The sequence below is a fragment of the Manihot esculenta genome, chromosome 3 (assembly GCF_001659605.2).
Source record: "Manihot esculenta cultivar AM560-2 chromosome 3, M.esculenta_v8, whole genome shotgun sequence".
In the NCBI taxonomy this organism is placed as follows: domain Eukaryota; kingdom Viridiplantae; phylum Streptophyta; class Magnoliopsida; order Malpighiales; family Euphorbiaceae; genus Manihot; species Manihot esculenta.
In genome coordinates this window covers 569,441-587,975 of record NC_035163.2, presented here as the reverse complement: position 1 = coordinate 587,975, position 18,535 = coordinate 569,441, and the positions used below count along the sequence as shown (strand labels likewise).

Here is an 18,535-nt window from a genome sequence, read left to right as displayed (position 1 = left end):
GGCCACAATTTTGGTCATTTCTTTATTGAGCAATTGATCAATAAGAGTTGTACATGTGGTTCAACGACTGTAACAATCTCTTGAAAGTATAATATGCTAATTGTTGCTGCATTTAGATGAAAGTTACCTCGACAAAAGTAGTTATGGGAAACCAAGCGGAGGAGCTTCCCTGCAATGGTTGGATCAGAAGAGGAAGCTGATCTCACTGTGTTTGTAACTATGGATTTAAACTGATGTATAGCATCATAGAAGTTAAAAGAAAGGCTGGCAGAAGCTTCGGCAGCAGCAAAGACTGAAGAGAACAAGAATGAGAAAAATTAACAGAAATGGGTAGAGAAGAAAATATTAATGGTTGTCTCCGTGACAATTTTGGGTGGCTTGCTACTGTCTTGAACACCACTTCTAGTCTTAGAATCGAGGCATTTCAGCTCTTCAAGGGACAAACAGGGGTGAGACCACCTAAACATGTCTGCATTTGTAGATGCATTTACGGGGGGTTTTAGTCTCGCAGTCACCAATAGAAAATTGAGGCTCATCATATTAACCTCTTCCTCATCTGCTTGTCCATAAAAATTCACCGAAGCTGCTTGCTATTTGGGATTGACAATTTATTAGTATTGACTTTTCTGGTTCACCCTACTGAGAGTTACGACCAGAGTTCCAAAACAGCTGAATCTTCATGATGATTTATTAAATTAATTTAACCCGGACACAACTTAGACTCATTGAAGGCCTTGTCATGTCTAATATCAAATTCTAACTCTTACCTGATATAGCAAAGACAGCTCCGTCAATTTCATTCGTTTGCAGGTGAATGCCAGCTAAAACTAACAATTCAAAATTTCACTAGATTTCCAGCTACCATTAATACTGGAGATACACAGAGGAGAGAGCGAGAAGAGTATTGTGTGTAAATGTTTTTAATCACATATATATGACACTCAACGGTACTTGCTGGGAGAATAGTATTCCAATCAGTGGAAGCGGGTATTCATTATAAATTGAAAAACCCAAAGCAAACTGACATGACTTAGAACCACTAGGGTGGTAATTTGAGCTAAAAGTATAATCTTCAGTTTCTGCTCTTTGTCCATCAATAATCATCATCGTTTGCATGGGACAGCGAAATTCAACACCTCAAACACGGCTTCATCTTTATCTGTGGGTTCCTTCAGCCATCATTCATGGATGCAAAGTTGGTGAACCAACTCGTTTGCATCTGCAACTCATTGACTGCAATACTCACTCTTTCACATGCAGCATCATAGATGAGAACAACAATATTTCATCTTCTCCTAGCTGTCATTGATAATTTAATTGAAAACAAGTTAGTTCAATTAAGGCCCCATTTACTACTTTTGTTCCTTGAATTACAAGCTCTCAAGTGTTTCATAAGCATATTGGTTAATCAATTACATATTTTCAACAAAGAAAAATCAGCATAACTCATTAAACATTTCACAATGAAGAGAGAGAGAGACAGAGAGAGAGAACGAGGGGGAAAGGAAGGCTCACAATCTGAGCTAGATATGATAACAGCTTTAGCCGAAAAAAGAAAGATGGTAAAAAGATATTATTACCCTTGTCCAAGTTCCCAAATTACTCGTTTCAAGTTTCTGTATCATCAACCTCTGCGGATTCTTCTAACTCATCCACATCATCAATGGGAATTTCTTCACTATTCTCAACAGAAGAGGCTACAGATTTGTAAAATTAGTTTCAAAAAATACAGAATACAATCAATAGCCAAACTATATTAATCTCATGAAATTACACATCTTAAACAATATAATCCAAACCATATTTGCATCAATTGCATACGGAGAAACAATGTTCTGTGTTATCAATGTAAATACATGCAGACGCACCAAGTTTCAGGAACCAATGAATTAGCAACAAATTAAGCAAAGTAATTCCAACCATGAACATAAACAAATAATAAACATCTCTCCATTAGTTTCATGCTGAAGAAATTTATCAGGTATGACCAACTTTTTCCGCTACAGAAGATCAATTCCTGTTTCCATTCAAATAAACTAATCAATAACAATTATAGAGAACGATTAAAATTGAGATGCTGGTGTTGCAGGAGAACTTGCCAGCTGAAAGTATCGGGAGGAAACAGGAACCAGAGAACAGATTTGATTTAAGAAGGCAAAGACTTTGATAAATGACTTATTTAAACCATCCAAATCAAATTTACGGTAACAGGTTTATCAAGGAAAAGCAAAATTAATTTACCTCCCCTTATTAATGGGGTAAGATCATAAGTTGTTCCCCTTGATTCTGATACACTATCAAGAAGATAAGGGAGTTCCAAAAGCTGCAATAAAGATTCTGTTTGAGGATTCCTAGGACAATCTGCAGCAGAGGAGAAATTAGCTTAGCTAGCAATATAAAGAGCCTGCACATTCTGAACCTTCATTATTAAACTAAATGATGCATATGCCAGAATGGTAATGAATGACAGCAATAATTATCCTTTAATTCACAGGCCATGGAGGCTGCAAGGCTACATCTATAAGATTTCACAATTTATCTGTTAAAGTAATAAGCAATTCAAAACACAAGCCAACTGACCACTAGCTAAAAGCCTAAAACTAAATTACCCTTACCAAAAGACAAATTATTTGAGTCAAGTTGGCTGGGATCATAAGAAGGAACAGTCTGTGCAAATTCAAAAGGTTTGGCCCCTCTTGTTTGCAGCCTGCTCCTAACCCATTGTCGACAATCTTGCATCTCAATCTGTGTACCACTATCACATCAAAACACGAAGTTATCAGCAGCCAAAAACTGGGAATTCTCTCTCTCTCTCTCTCTCTCTCTCTCTCTAATAAGAAAGACAAATGCATAGTCATTTCACATTCATACACACCCAAAATTTGCATTTTTATATGTTAACGGAAAGATAGGGTTGAACTTCCTGGTTATTGCCAGCCATTCTTCATCATACTGAATCTCATAAGGTCCAGATTCTGATTCTATATCAATAATCTGTGAAATCATTGGATATCAGAATTGATGGGACAAGCCTTCCAACAATGGCTCAAGCTTGTTATAATCGGCAATAACATATATGATGCACACCTGCAAAAATTTGCGCCTTGGAAGACACTTATCAAGTGCTAGAAATTTTGTTGTTGGGCCACCTTCCCCATGTTGAACAAGGGCAGCAAATTTGCAGTGCAAGTGAGCCGAAAACCAATAAGGAGGCCTCAACTTTTCCAGCAGCTGAGCAGCTGCTTTACTTCCAAGAGTTCTTTCCCGAATCTGCACGCAAAGTGAAGAACTTGTATGTGAACAATGAGTTTGGGCAGTGTAAAAGTTAATTGGTGGTGAAAAAAAGCTACCATCGTGATAGAAATACTCCAAATGGTTATTTCTATCAGGCAAAGTAGTCTGGCAAGCCACCTTCCTTTCCATGCACAAAGTATTTGATTTCTCAAATACCAGAATATAAACTCCTATATTATTTTTGTTCCAGTATGAAATATTATGAATTTATAATCACTTATAGCAATCTCACTGAAGTCATTCCTTAACTGACACATGGATTATAATCACCTCATTTTCAAAATGTCGTTTATATCTAACTAGTTGCTGCCAGTTCCCACAATCAGTGATTCCAAGAGGCCAATCATGTGAAAGAAAAATATCAATGGGTTCCTCAACTTGCATGAGTTTGTGGACATCATACTCACGAACGTGATATACAGACCTTATAGTATTCTCATTATAGGGAGGCCTCTCATGGTGTCCTGCTCACCAAAATCACAAAATCTCATTCAGTCTCAATTCCCTGAAAATAATGCTTCCAAATAATTGTATAGCCAAGTATTCAAGAACGAGGAAATAAACCAACCTAAACGATAATCTCGCGCATTATAAATCCCAGAAAGGCCACCTATACGTACGTTGCCAAACTTGACCACCCCAGCAAATCCCAAGAAGTAAATATTAGGGGCTGCCCATCCTCCATAATATCTAAAAGAAGTCTTCTATGTTAGTGCCCTCAGCATCTCTTCTTCTAAGAATCATCTCATAAAAGTAAAGCTAAAAATATAAAATTTACTTACAGTTCCCATAAATAATTGGAAGCTTCATGGTTCCCACCGATGAAAATGGTCGGAATCGGAGCGACTTCTTGTCCTGAATAGTACTTCCAAAATGACTTCATCTCGCGATATTTAGGCGGCACATTTAAGCTCTCCATGTCTCTCGCATTCCTCACAGCCTAATTGGCAACTCAAAAGTCAATATCTCATGAACTTTCTTAAAAAGAGACAAACTTGAACTGCAATTACATACGAATTTTACCTGGAAATCGCCGCAACAGAGAAGAAGGTCGATTTTGATGCCGTTCAATCTTTCCATGTGTTGGATTGTTTGGTAGACGATGTCCAGATCTCCATGCATACATCCCTCTACAGCTATCTTCATTTTCCAATTTTTGATAATTTGGGTTGGGAAGACACTAGGGTTTAAGCAGAAGCTAAAATCATCGTTGCCTCACGCAGGGACGCAGTCATTTCAATTTAATTTTTTAAAAACTAAATTATTTTTTTTAATTAATATTTCAATTTACAGTGACTACGTAAATTTAACTTTCATATCCGAAAAAAGAAAAATCAAATTTCTAATATCTTTTTTTTCTATATAAATTCATATATTATCAATAAGGTTTCATTTATTTTATTTTATGAAAAAGATTTTTAAAAAACATTATTTATAGAGTAAAAAAAAAATTCTTCTCTCATTTTTTGTGATTCTAACTCTCATCTTTATATTTTTTAAATTTAACTTTTTATTTTCTCTTCTCTAAAAAAAGACAATATACATATATTGCCTATCGATAAAAAAATTATTATTAAAAAATATTATTATTTCTATTAAAAAATTCACAAATATTCCGACCATCACTTATAATTTATGTATGATGAAGATATTTTTCACATATAATTCAATTAAATTTTAAAATATATAAATAATTTTGACAGATTTATGGCGTTAATAATTAAATAGTTATTATATTAAAAGATTTTATTTTAAGTTATAAGTCGAATATTTTATTTTTTATAAAAATAAAAATTCTTAATTCTTTATCGATAGTTAATTTTATTAATAAAATAAATAGTTTTACTTTTAAAAAAATATTATTTATATTTTTTAGTGTTTTAGAATATTTAAAAAATCTAATAAATAAAAAATATTTTTTAATTAAAATTATAAAAAATAAATTATTTATAAAAAATAATTTTAAAAAGTCATTTTTACGTATTAATATTTTTATTAAATTTTTATATAAATTTATTAATAAATTTTATTTTTAAATTAAAATTTAATAATAAGAAATAATTTTATATCATTGTAAAATATTTTTTATAAAAAATATTATTTAAATATAATTTTTTTACAAATAAATAAAATTTAAATTTAAATATATTAAAATACTAATTGTTTTGATAATAAAATATTATTTCTCTAATTTTTAACAATAAAATAGATTATTTCTGAATTTCTTTAATTATTCAGAAAAAATTTAATATTTTATATTTAAAATATAAAATAATATTTTATTATAAAAATAATATTTTTACAATTTTAGGGATTGTTGGTTTTTTAATACAAAATTGTAGGTTTATTTGATAAAAATTTAAAATTAGATTTATTTAGTCTTAATAAAAAAATATATGAGAGGATTTAGACTTCAAAAAAACACTTTCATATAGCGTGAATTTCGGAAAAAGTTGGATGGAAGTTTTGGGTCAATCTGTCTCGCGAAAGGCCCAACATAACCCTTGATTAGCTTGTGGCTATTTTCGTAATTTTACTCATGGAACCGACCGACCCGTTGTCTCAAAAATCAAACTGCCAAAAACCCTAAAGAAGAAAACACAAGTCTATGGTTTCTCAGTCTTCCGGCAGTCCAGAACTCGAAATCCATATTTCACTATCTCCAGACAACAATTGCTTCTGTTTCTCTCTCTAGACTCTAGAGAGAGGACCCCAAAAGCGAAGGAAGGAAATCATGGCGGACGTTATGATAATGAATGAAATTGAGTCTCGGGCGGCCGCGGCTGGTATTGATCTCTCTCTCGTCGATCTCAACTCCATTCAGCTTCCTCGTGGCGAAAATTTTGGAATCATTAGGTAAGTAAACTTCTATTGAACTTGAAGAAGTTGAATTCCCTCTTCTATCTCTTGGTTATTGCAGTACTGTGACCAGCTGAGGCCAGTTGTCTTTTAGTTTCTACATGCGTTAATTTGTATTAATGTGGCACTTGAGGATAATTGAAATAGTAGATAACTACCCAGTTTCCCAGCTGGGTTGGGAATTTTTTTTTTCCTTTCGCGGGGGGGGGGGGGGGTTGCTCCTAAAATTAGTTATAGCTATGTTGTTCAGTTTTCTTGTTGTTCCTGTTTACATAGGTTATGCAATATAAATTCCATTATGATATGATTGATCAGTCTGCAGCATGTTCAATTCTGACTTCTGCCTTGCTTTTTTGGCAGCGATGATGAAGATGTTTACCAGGAAGAACAGCTGGATTTTGAGACTGGCTTTGGTAACATTATTGTTGTTGATAATCTACCAGTTGTTCCCCGAGAAAAATTTGATAAGCTTGAAGGTGTGATTCGGAAAATTTATGGCCAGATTGGTGTAATTAAGGAGGATGGTCTCTGGATGCCTGTTGATCCTGAAACCCAGAAAACCTTGGGTTACTGCTTTATAGAGTATAACACTCCTCAGGTATTTATGTTCTTCATTCACATGTTTGCGAACTGCTACTTCCTCTCATTTCATTATATACATATATATATATATATATATTTTGGTTTTGCAACCATTATTTTTTAGTTCACGAGTTATGAAATAAGTTCCTAAGTGGTTAATTAATTGTGTGTTTTCAATTATAGGAAGCTGAGCTAGCTAAGGAGAAAACAAATGGTTACAAGTTGGATAGATCACATATTTTTGCTGTCAGCATGTTTGATGATTTTGAAAAATTTATGAAAGTTCCGGATGAGTGGGCTCCTCCTGAATTCAGGCCATATGTTCCCGGGGTAATTAGTTCAACTATTTATCTCACTATTCTGCTTGATTATCTTTATCATTTGCTTATCCTGAATGTAAATGATCCACTTGGCATCCAATCGACTTAGTGGCTCTTCTTTTGCATTTTGTTTAGACATGTTATTGGTACTTGATAGAGGCCATGAAAGTGCTCACTGGAGTTCTATTTCATTTGCTCTCATATCCATTTTGTTAGGTCATGTTCTTGTTTTATGGAGTGCCATTGTTTGAGGTTCTCGTTTGATTGCTTTGTGCGCTGTTTTTAAGTTATATCTACCATGTTGCTTGCTCTACATCACAGGAAAATCTTCAACATTGGCTTACTGATGAAAAAGCCCGAGATCAATTTGTAATAAGTGCTGGTTCAGATACTGAGGTTTTCTGGAATGACGCAAGACAGATGAAACCTGATCCTGTTTACAAACGTTCTGTGAGTTAAAAACTTTGTTATAAGCTCTCTTAATTAGTTACTCTGCAATTAGATATTCTCTCTCTTTGCCTCCCCCCTTCCAAAAAAAAGGAAAAAAATACCTCTTCCTCCTCTCCACCCCCTACCCTTTCTTTCTTTCTTTTTTCCTCCATAATCATGTGTGGAGGTATGTCAGCAGAGGAGAGAGATACTAAAGATTAGCAGGGTGTACCACATCTTATATAATATCATTTAATGATTTTTTAACTCTCATTGATTGCCAAGAATATTATTTAGAAGTTTTATTGATCACTTTTGTCATTTCTTACAAGTTATATTTTTTTTCTCCTGTTCTTGATTTCATTTTGGTGAATGATCTCATTCGTGTTTACCTTTGCAGTATTGGACTGAGAGTTTTGTACAGTGGTCCCCCCTTGGAACATACTTGGCAACAGTTCACAGGCAGGGTGCCGCTGTCTGGGGTGGTTCAAGTGCCTTTAATAGGTTAATGCGATATGCTCATCCTCAGGTATGGCCTCAGTTTCTATGTCTGTATTTTATCTGAAATTTTGTCTTCATGATACTTGGTTTTAATAATATCTCCTGCAGGTTAAACTGATTGACTTTTCTCCTGCTGAGAAATATTTGGTTACCTACAGCAGCCATGAACCAAGCAATCCTCGTGATGCAAATGTGAGGTTTCCTATTTTGCCATTCATGATTTGTTTTGTGTGTGTGTTCCTTTTTTCCCCCTTCTATACTAACATTTCTTGCTGTTCAGAGGATTGTGATAAATATTTTTGATGTACGAACTGGGAAAGTGATGAGAGATTTCAAGGGTAGCGCTGATGAATTTGCAATTGGCGGAACTGGTGGTGTTACAGGGGTGTCGTGGCCCATTTTCAGGTTTCCTTAAACTCTCTGTTTGGTGCTGAAATGGAACATATTTGTCATTAGTTATTATGCTTGAGGGAGTATTACTTTGCCTTTTCCAGGTGGGGTGGTGGAAAAGATGACAAATACTTTGCCAAAATTGGGAAAAACATGATTTCTGTCTATGAGACTGAGACCTTCAGTCTGATTGACAAGAAGTCTCTGAAGGTTGAAAATGTTATGGACTTCAGTTGGTCGCCCACTGATCCCATTCTGGCACTTTTTGTTCCTGAACTTGCTGGTGGTAACCAACCTGCCAGGGTGAGTTCTTGTCTCCAAGAGAATAAGAAATGAATTTTCCTAGTGCTGTTCTAACCTCTTTTCTATAATCATGAAATCCATAGGTGTCTCTTGTTCAAATTCCCAGTAAAGAGGAACTAAGGCAGAAGAATCTTTTCAGTGTTAGTGATTGTAAAATGTACTGGCAAAGCAATGGGGATTATCTTGCTGTAAAGGTTGATCGGTATACAAAATCAAAGAGGACCACATACACGGGCTTTGAGCTCTTCCGGATAAAAGAGCGAGACATACCCATTGAGGTGTTGGAACTTGACAATAAGAATGACAAGATCATTGCCTTTGCTTGGGAGCCAAAGGGTCATAGGTTTGCTGTTATTCATGGGGATAGCCCAAGGCCTGATGTAAGCTTTTATTCAATGAGGACTGCTCATCATACTGGCCGGGTTTCAAAGCTTACTACGCTCAAAGGCAAACAGGCAAATGCTCTTTTCTGGTCACCTGCTGGCCACTATATATTACTTGCTGGGCTGAAGGGTTTTAATGGACAATTGGAATTCTATAATGTAGACGAGCTTGAGACTATGGCAACAACTGAGCATTTTATGGCAACAGACATTGAATGGGATCCCACAGGGAGGTAATTTTATGTAGAAACTTTGTAGAGACAATACAGGAGGTGTCTTTGAGCATGATTGTGGTTTTGTTTTTGAAGTGAATGAAAGTGCACAGATATAATTCTATTTATTTAAATGCATAGTATTTGGTTTTATCTTATCTTGATAATTGGAAGCAATCAAGCAAAGATTCCTTCACTCCTGTATTCTTATTATGATTGTGATGGATGTCCCATCTGTAGGTATGTTGCAACTTCAGTGACTTCAGTTCATCATGAAATGGAAAATGGATTCAATATCTGGTCTTTCAGTGGCAAGCTACTCTATCGGATACTTAAGGATCATTTCTTCCAGGTAAGATTAATATTTCTACAGAGAGCTCACTTAGTTGCATTGGCAGGACCGTAGAAGTGTTGTCTTATTTAGTTGTCCAACCGCGTTCGCTTTATACTGGTACTGTAGTTTCTTGAATATTCACTTGTCTTGTGTATTTATTGATTCTGTGCTGGATTACATGACATGGAGTAACCTAGTGGAGTTCAATTCCTGAATTCTTGGCATAATGTAAGTGAGTAATCGACCAGGATATCTACTAATTTGAACTGTCTTGGTAATATTAATACTTCATTTTTTAAGTGAAGTGGCATTCAAAGAGAGGGTTTCTTGTATATTGGTCTTGGTTAAAATGGATGAACTTTTCTTACGTGTTGAATCATGACAAATAAGAGTCTTGTTGCTTGTTTTCCTTGGCTCGCATATTGCCATCATTGCTTGACTATCGATTTTGTATCATTTATTATAGTTCTTGTGGCGCCCAAGGCCACCCTCCTTTTTGAGTCCAGAAAAGGAAGAAGAAATAGCAAACAATTTGAAGAAGTATAGTAAGAAATATGAGGCAGAGGACCAAGACGTTTCATTGCAATTGAGTGAGCAAGACCGAGAGAAGCGGAGAATGTTGAAGGATGAATGGGATAAATGGGTGAATGAGTGGAAACTGTTGCATGAAGAAGAAAAATTGGAGAGACAGAAGTTGAGGGATGGAGAAGCCAGTGACGAAGAAGAGGAGTACGAGGCCAAAGAAATAGAAGTTGAGGAGCTGTTGGATGTTGCAGAGGAGGTTCTTTCATTTGATTTTGGACAGGAATAGACAGTATTAACATCAACTCGAGAGCTCATACATCTTCCTCCATCCAAGATTAAGATTCTACTAGAAGCATCGAAGTTGTCGAGATACACGAAAAGCTTCGCCACAGGGATTCGATATTTTAGTTTTGGTGTTTGAATTTTGTTGTAGGGACTAAATGGTAGTTGTTTTTCTTCATCTAACATCCCTGTGGATTTGTATTAATTTCTTAAATTTTGTTAGTCATGATAAGGATTTCACTTTTATCATGATGCTTATACTTGTGGTTGAACTAACTAGTGAGATGTATCCTATTTCTTCAGATAATTTTTTCTATTGTCTCTTGTGTATCATGGGATTTATTGTCTGTATTGCCTTGGAATGTAAGGGGAGGTTTAACTCATTAATTTCATTTGTGAGTTATTTTAGAATATAAATTAATTTAGTCTCGGAAGTTAAATACTCCAAGGTCTTAAAAAATTACTTGATTTGAGGGTTTGAGTATGAAATGATTAACTTTCTGTTTGGCATATGTTTTATTTTGCATAAAAATAATTTAAATAAATTTTTATAAAATTATATATAATTATATTTTTTTGGAATGAAAAAAAATATATAAAATTTTTAATTTCAAATAAGATGTAGACATATCAAAAGCAAATAATCCAAACATCAATGGAGACAAAACACTCAGCTTTCACGAATTTAGTGTATATTTAGTCGTTTTTATTTATAATTAAGTTCTGATTGAAGTTTATCAGTTTTAAAAATAATGAGTTAAATTCTATTTATTACTTCACATTTAATTTAATTGCAAGTATCTTTACATTCATATACACATAGAAAGAAGTGGGTAAATAAATCTGAGGAAAAAAAAAAAGGTAAAAGAGGTTAGGATGTGATGACTTCTACTCATTCAAAGTTGAAGATATTTCTAATTTTGCCAAATTTTCATTTATTTAATTGTTTTAAGGAAGTGAGCCAAACCCACTAGACACTCATTTTCCCTTAAAAAACCCAATCAAATACAACATATATGCACCAAATTCTGTTGGCAACAACACTTGTTTATGGGTTGGTAGAAGCAGCCATAGACAAAGTGTTGATTATTGGAATTCTTAAGACCATGTAATAAGATGTTGTTTTAAAAATATGGTAAATTTAAATAGAGTTATAATAATTTATTTATATATTAACTATATATAAAATTGAAAAATGGACAATAATTTTAAAATAATAATAAAAAAATATTTAAAAAAATTATGAGATAAAGATTTGATTCTACTCTCTAATCTCTAATTTTTATTTCAAAAAAAATTATGGAATATAAAATTTTAAATTAATTATAAAAATATATATTATTTGATTTTAGTAAAATGTTAATATAAATTATAATATTGTTACTGTTTACTTAATTTAGCAAGTGGAAGTAATTTGCAAATATATAATCAAGAAAATAAATTATAAGTTTTTAGTTATTTCTAACGTTACTAAACAATAATTTTTTGTTTCAGAACATATAATAATCTTATGCTTTTTATAATTGATAAATAAAATATATTATTTTTATATTTATTAGAATTAATTCTATATATATATATATATATATATATATATATATATATAATACAGTAAAGTAGACAATTAGATAAAAAAAAATTTCAATGATAGTTTATACTAAAATTTATAAAATTAAAATAATAATATAAATTTAAAAATCCAAAAAATTCAGGATTTTATGATCAGAAAAAAAAATTCCTAAGAACTCTGACAAGTGGGAAGTGCTAATTAGTGGCCAATTTAAGATCATTTATAAATTACAAATGGTAAAGTGGAGAAAATGGCCTTTCCACTAAGATCTATATAAGTGAATTTAAATTGCTATGAGCTTGTGAGGGATCCTAATATATATCCACTATGAATAAACCAGATTATAATCCTTTAATTCATAGCTTGTAATCCACTTTTATACTAATAATTCTTTTCCAATTTTAATAAAATTACATACGAATTTTTATTTCGATATAAAACTTATAAATTACACATAAAATTTCATTAAATATTTTATATTGAATCTATGATAGACGCAATGTAAAAAAGAAATATCTCGGGTTATAAATATGGGGCAAGTGCATGAAACATAATAAAGAGGTTGATCCATGGCCATTCTCTACTTCATTTTTCCCATCTCCTTCAGTCTGAGATTTTTCCTGTTTGCCAATTTTATTTCTCTGTGCTTTTTCTTCTCATTTGCCATATTACAAGAAAGAAATCTTGCAGAAAGAATTCTTCTTCACCATAGCCATACAATTGAAGTCAGCTCTCTACTCCCATCCCACTCTTGCAAACCTTCAACTGTTAAAGGTCATTACTTACATAACTCTAGCTTTTTAACTTCTTCTCTGCTGCTTAATATTAATGGCTACCATCATACAGAAAAATCATACCAGCTAACTATAGATCCATAATTTTCTTAATCTCCTTTACTTTCTATAACGTTTTTGGCATATACCCAGAAGGAGAAAAAAAAAACAAAAAAAAAACTTACTCAATCTCACCCATGTTAGTTGAGAAAACTATTCAGCTAGTGAAGGTATTGAATGGGGGAAAAAATGTGAAGGTTTTTTTTTAAAAAAATTTTATTTTTATGGAAGTTCAAACTTAAAATATCACAATATGAAGAAAATTTTAATATTAGTAATAAAAAATTTATGAAAAATTATTAACGTTAGTGTTTACCTGTTTTTCAGCAGTGGAGAAGAAGACATCACTGAGAGTAGTCCACAAGCATGGCCCATGCTCGCAACTAAATCAAGGCAAAGCTCCAAATCACACAGAGATCCTCCTGCAAGATGAATCTAGAGTCAATTTTATTCAATCAAGGTTATCGAGCAGCAGAGACGTAAAGGAGACAGATGCGGCGGCTACCCTTCCGGTGAAGGACGGCAAGAGCATTGGTACAGGCAATTATGTCGTGACTGTAGGACTCGGCACCCCAAGAAAGGACCTTTCTCTTATCTTTGATACCGGAAGCGATCTCAACTGGACGCAATGTGAGCCCTGTGTTAGGTCTTGCTATGATCAAATTGAGCCTATTTTTGATCCCTCTCGGTCTACATCATACACCAACATTTCCTGTGGCTCCTCTCTCTGTGATTCTCTTGCTTCTGCAACAGGTACCCACATCTTTAATTTCTTTTTTTTTTAAAAAAAAATTGGAACAGGAACTTGAGAAATTCAAGTTCGATAATTAAACTAAATTCGAATTTACAATCATTTATTTTGCTATTTATAGTTGTGGGAAAAAAATTAAATTTGAAAACCTTGTTTAATTTTTGTATGCAGGCAATTCACTAAGATGTGCTTCCTCAACATGTGTATATGGCATCCAATATGGAGACTCTTCTTTTTCTATCGGCTTCTTTGGTAAAGAAAAGCTTACGTTAAGCCCAACTGATGTTTTTGACAACTTCTACTTCGGCTGCGGCCAAAATAATCAAGGTCTCTTTAGAGGCTCTGCCGGCCTACTTGGTTTAGGACGAGATCCATTATCATTAGTCTCGCAAACTGCTGAAAAATACAACAAGCTTTTCTCCTATTGTCTTCCATCCTCCACTAGCTCAACTGGCTTCCTCACCTTCGGTGGCTCAACCTCTAAATCCGCTAAATTCACACCATTAGCCTCTTTTCCCACTAGCTCATCTTTTTATGCCCTAGACTTTATTGATATCAAAGTTGGAGGCCGCAGTTTATCAATTTCCCAATCAGTGTTTTCAACTGCTGGTGCAATCATTGACTCCGGCACTGTCATTACACGGTTGCCACCTGCCGCATACTCTGCTTTAAGATCAACCTTTAGACAATTGATGAACAAATATCCGAGAGCACCTGCATTATCAATACTTGATACTTGCTATGATTTTAGCAACTATAATACAATTACTGTGCCGAAGATTGCCTTGTTCTTCAATGGCGGAGTTAGTGTAGATGTTGATGTGAGAGGGATTCTGTATGCAAATGGTGCATCGCAAGTGTGCTTAGCCTTCGCCGGAAACAGTGACGCAACTGATGTCCTCATTTATGGAAATTCACAGCAAAAGACTTTGGAGGTAGTGTATGATGCTGCTGCTGGAAAAATTGGATTTGCTCCTGCAAGTTGTAGTTGATTTAATATTTCAAGCACATCAGTCAAGTGTTTATCTTATAATACAATAAATAAAATAAAAATTATTACTTGACTCGATCTAGTAGTTAGGTAGATTTAAATTCAAATTTTTAATTATTTAATTTTCTGTTAAAAAAATAAGAAAAGTTTAAATAGATGAATATTTCAATTCAATAAAAAAATTTATAATAATTCAATTCAATTTAATTATTTTTTATTAATTTTTAATTTAAAATACAAAAATTATTTTTTTAATTTATAAAATTTTTATTTTCAAAAAATAAAATCATGTAAAAAATTTATTTAAATATTTTTTTTAAATGAATCACGTCTAAAAGAACTGATCTCTTGGATACATTTTTGGGTGGCTACACATTTTTGTTATTGTTTTTCTTATTTTTTTAATTTGTTTATTATGTTTCTTCAATATTTTTTTTTGAAAGGCAATATTTTTTTAAATGAATATGTGATTATACTCAAAAAACGTTCTTAACGATTCATGCCTGCTCACTTGTACAAAGTTAAGCTAGTTTTCTAAGAAAATTGAAAAACATCATTTTTTTATTTATATGTTCCGATTTGTTAAAAGAAAAATAGGGAAATAGTTTTTCGATTTTTTAAAGATTAACTAAAATTTAGAAAATAATTTTTAAGGAGTTTTTATACTGTTTTTCTTTATAAAAAAAATTAATGCGGTTCAACTTTTTTTAAATAAAAAATTGATTTTTCTATAGTCAAAATTGTATTATAACTCTTTCATAATTGTTAAATAATTATGCAAAAAAAATATCTATTTACCATAATTATAATTAGTTATATTACTAAAATATATTAATAACGTATATTAATTTTTTAAAGCAAATTATGTTTTTAAATATATTTTACAATGATTTGTGTTTTAATTATGAAAAATATTTTTTTACTTTTACAAAACTGCGTTGTATTATTTACAGGTGAATACGTTCTTTAAAATTTTTTCGTACCTTTCATGTAGAATAAAATTTAAAGTTTTTTTAAAAATAAAAATAAAAAATAAAAAATAAAATTATTTTCCACGAGGAAGCACGTATTAAATTTTTTTCTTCACTAAAAAAAATTAAGAAAATATTGTTGAAATGTCGAATTGATATTTTTGATAGAATTTTATAAATTAAGAATAAATGAATAGTTTATACCGTTGTTATATAGATCTTATTATAAATTTATATCTTAGAATACATATAAACTATATATCGAGTTTTTCCCTTTTAGAATTTGAATGTATTCAATTTGTAACCTCTTTAGATACTAGGTGATGATCTGAGATCCAATAGAATAGGGTTTTACAAGGGTTTTGGTATTGAAAAATAGACTTAAACTTTCTGGGGAGGGGATTCCCCTTTTATCCATTTCGCTATGCTTGCTGGTGACGTGTAAAGGTCTCTCCATGATTGGGACACGCGTCTCTGACATACAGATTCGGGCGTACGAGGGTATCAGCCGCCTGCTCCATGCGTAATGGCCTCTGATTCTCCTTGTGCGTACGCTCGAGCGGATCTGCTAGGTTGTCTGAGTATGGCTCTAGAAACTGGGTTGGGCCGAGAGTCGGGCCGGACGCTGAACCTAAGAGGAGAGGGCCTGCTGGTCGCGGACTGGGCCGATCCGAATGAAGAAGCTTGGTTGAGCCCGGCCTTGAAGGTTGAATGAGCCAGGCTTATTGTGCATATCAGGTGTGTGGGCCTCTACGTTATGGGCCTTTGGCTGTGGTCAAGCCCCTGATCTGGGGTGAAGAAATCCAGCGGTCATCAATTGCCCCTTCACCTTCTCGGTAGTTATTGCTCCTACTGCCGAGGGGGTGAATATCAAGAACCATTATGACCACGCCTGTTTGTGTTCAGGTGCCTTAATAACATCCTTTCATCTTTCTGTCATTGTGCAGTTTTCGAATCCTACCTGCTCTTTCCCCTTTCTGGCTTTTCTCCATTCTTCGCGTTCTTTGCTGTCTTTGCTTTTCTGTCATCATTATCTGGACATGTCCTTTCTTTCCTTTTCCATGACTATCTTTTAAAATCCTGACGCCGTTAGCTTAGAGTCTAGCATAGCTCTGCCCCGTGCTAAGGCCTCAGACTCTGGGTATATATCAACGCTAACTTTTCTTCATTCTCAAATCCTCTGTTGGAACAAGAGGTTCTTCCTTTCCGTTTCTCTGTCTGCTTCTTTCCTCTAGCGAGATTGTTCTGTTTTATCTGCAAAGGATCCATTTGACGCTTTCTTCAAACGGAATGAGGTGAGCTTGAGTTTGTATTGCTTTGTTGCCCCAGGGGTTTGTTTCAGTCTTGCTTTTATCATCTTGATGGAGAATTGTTTCTGACTTGTGTCTGTTTTGAAACTTTTTGCAGTACCTGAGATAAGAATGGGTCAGTTCAAAATTCTTGCAAATTTGATGTTACCTCTAAGGAGTCTGGACGGTGCTTTGGGGATCCTTCTGGTAGGGCGGCCGATGGATGGGGCTATTCGGCAAACTGCTGAGACTGTTTTACCCAGGTCGTCTGGCCGGCCTCCTCCTCTGTTTGTTGTCCGGGCTTCAAAGAGGTTCTGGGCTGTTGGGGAGTTTGCTCTAACTTTGCCTTCCCTCAAGAGGGAGAAAGAAATTTCTCCGGTGCCCCTGTTATCTTCTTTTGATATAAATGGAAGTGGCGAGAAAGATCAGCTTATTGCTCCCATCGATGTGAAGTACCAGTATTATGCGAGACTGAGATCTGCTGCGCTCAGTCAAGCTTCTGGCGATGCCTTCGAATGTATGCTCTGTGATCTCTTCGGAGCCGTAACTCGAAGACTTATGTTTTTCATGTGTGGTGCACGGCCGGCATATAATATCCGACCTTATCCGAATGTACCGTGCATCACACTTGGGTAACCGAACGTTTGCCCAGGGGAACAGTGAGAAATGCTTATGGAAATCAACTTGTTCAGTTCCCCTATAATAACAAGACAGAGCTCAGCCGACCTGTAGAGCTCGCTTTCCGTACTAGGATAGTCCCCGGAATTAAGACTAAGATAGTAGAGCAGATGTCAGTGATGTAAACGTAGATGATGGCGTATGTGGTTATGTAAATCCTTTAAGGATAGTCTTTCATCCCGTAGTGTAGGCCTTTGTAATGTGCTGTAATGTACTTTTCTTTTAATGAAGTTCTTGTTTTTTACTCATACTTGTTCTTTCTCTGTCCTGGACAGAGTACTGATACTGCTTTTCTTCGTAGCTTTAGCCAACTAAATTTTGTTTCGTTTTTTCCGAGCTGAACTGACCATATTTCGTGAACTCTTGCCTTTAGTCGATGAGCCGAGCTCTGGGCTACTTAACCAACTGGACGGTCGGTTTACTTTTCCGAGCTTGACTAACCGACCTGTGAGCTCAGTCTTTAATCCTTGATGGGTTGAGCTTTGAGCCTCCTTTAGCCGACCGAGCTCTCAAGTTATGTTTTCCGAGCTGGACTAATCCGACCTGTGAGCTCGGTCTTTAACCTTTGATTTCTGAGCTCTCAGCTCTGTATAGTTCCGAGGTGCCCTTTTCGCCTCTTTCCGATCTCGCAGCCTTTGTTCAATAACGATAAGTCAAATCTTATAACTTTTTTAAGCGATGAGCGAGTCTGACCTTTATCATGCTCCCATTTGCTTGTACTTTTGAGTCTTTTTATGACTTGCCCCTCTGTTTCCTTGGCATTTACCATGGAGGTGGCGGAGTGGTGAATTTCACAGGTTGAGTTGTTCCTGCGGGCTAAGTTGGGCTTGTAGGTGGTGAACGGGCCTTTGGTTGATGGGCTGTAATCACGGATCTGGCCCTTGACGGATGTGGAGAAGCCCAACAATCATCTTTTTGCCCCTTTACCTTCTCACCGGTTAATTATCTAACCGTTGAGAGGGTAAACTTCGAGAGTAATTAATGATCGCGCCGCTCCAAGACAAAACTGTTTAGATCCACGTTCCGTCTCATTATTGC

At 34.5% G+C, this 18,535-nt stretch overlaps 3 protein-coding genes across 5 annotated transcripts; 2 read left to right on the top strand and 1 right to left on the bottom strand.

The window, feature by feature from the left end:
• Window positions 1-822: 822 nt before the first annotated feature.
• LOC110610917 (lariat debranching enzyme) lies at window positions 823-4,537 on the bottom strand. Of its 2 annotated transcripts, none has more exons than XR_006350145.1 (10): window positions 4,318-4,537; window positions 4,077-4,234; window positions 3,863-3,984; window positions 3,565-3,758; window positions 3,088-3,270; window positions 2,876-2,994; window positions 2,616-2,755; window positions 2,242-2,361; window positions 1,345-1,697; window positions 823-1,295 (listed from the first exon to the last, which is right to left on the bottom strand). XR_006350145.1 is itself a non-coding variant. In XM_021750994.2 (10 exons), the coding sequence occupies exons 1-9, from the start codon at window positions 4,438-4,440 to the stop codon at window positions 1,609-1,611; spliced, it is 1,248 nt and encodes a 415-aa protein (XP_021606686.1). In that variant the 5' UTR covers window positions 4,441-4,537; the 3' UTR covers window positions 823-1,299; window positions 1,581-1,608. The 2 variants fall into 2 exon arrangements, 1 of the variants encoding a protein (XP_021606686.1); XM_021750994.2 differs by having other exon boundaries at window positions 823-1,299; window positions 1,581-1,697.
• A 1,284-nt stretch (window positions 4,538-5,821) lies between these two features.
• Window positions 5,822-10,744, top strand: LOC110611343 (eukaryotic translation initiation factor 3 subunit B). Its single transcript, XM_021751606.2, has 11 exons — window positions 5,822-6,150; window positions 6,514-6,751; window positions 6,919-7,065; window positions 7,377-7,505; window positions 7,885-8,013; window positions 8,094-8,177; window positions 8,266-8,390; window positions 8,480-8,678; window positions 8,762-9,294; window positions 9,514-9,625; window positions 10,074-10,744. Exons 1-11 carry the CDS (start codon window positions 6,029-6,031, stop codon window positions 10,416-10,418), a joined length of 2,163 nt encoding a protein of 720 aa, XP_021607298.1. The 5' UTR covers window positions 5,822-6,028; the 3' UTR covers window positions 10,419-10,744.
• A 1,809-nt stretch (window positions 10,745-12,553) lies between these two features.
• LOC110610943 (aspartyl protease family protein At5g10770) lies at window positions 12,554-14,632 on the top strand. 2 transcript variants are annotated; one of them, XM_043954583.1, is made up of 3 exons: window positions 12,554-12,758; window positions 13,148-13,570; window positions 13,740-14,632. In XM_043954583.1, exons 1-3 carry the CDS (start codon window positions 12,554-12,556, stop codon window positions 14,558-14,560), a joined length of 1,449 nt encoding a protein of 482 aa, XP_043810518.1. In that variant the 3' UTR covers window positions 14,561-14,632. The 2 variants fall into 2 exon arrangements, with proteins under 2 accessions (XP_043810518.1, XP_021606718.1); XM_021751026.2 differs by having other exon boundaries at window positions 13,145-13,570.
• The last annotated feature ends 3,903 nt before the right edge of the window (window positions 14,633-18,535 follow it).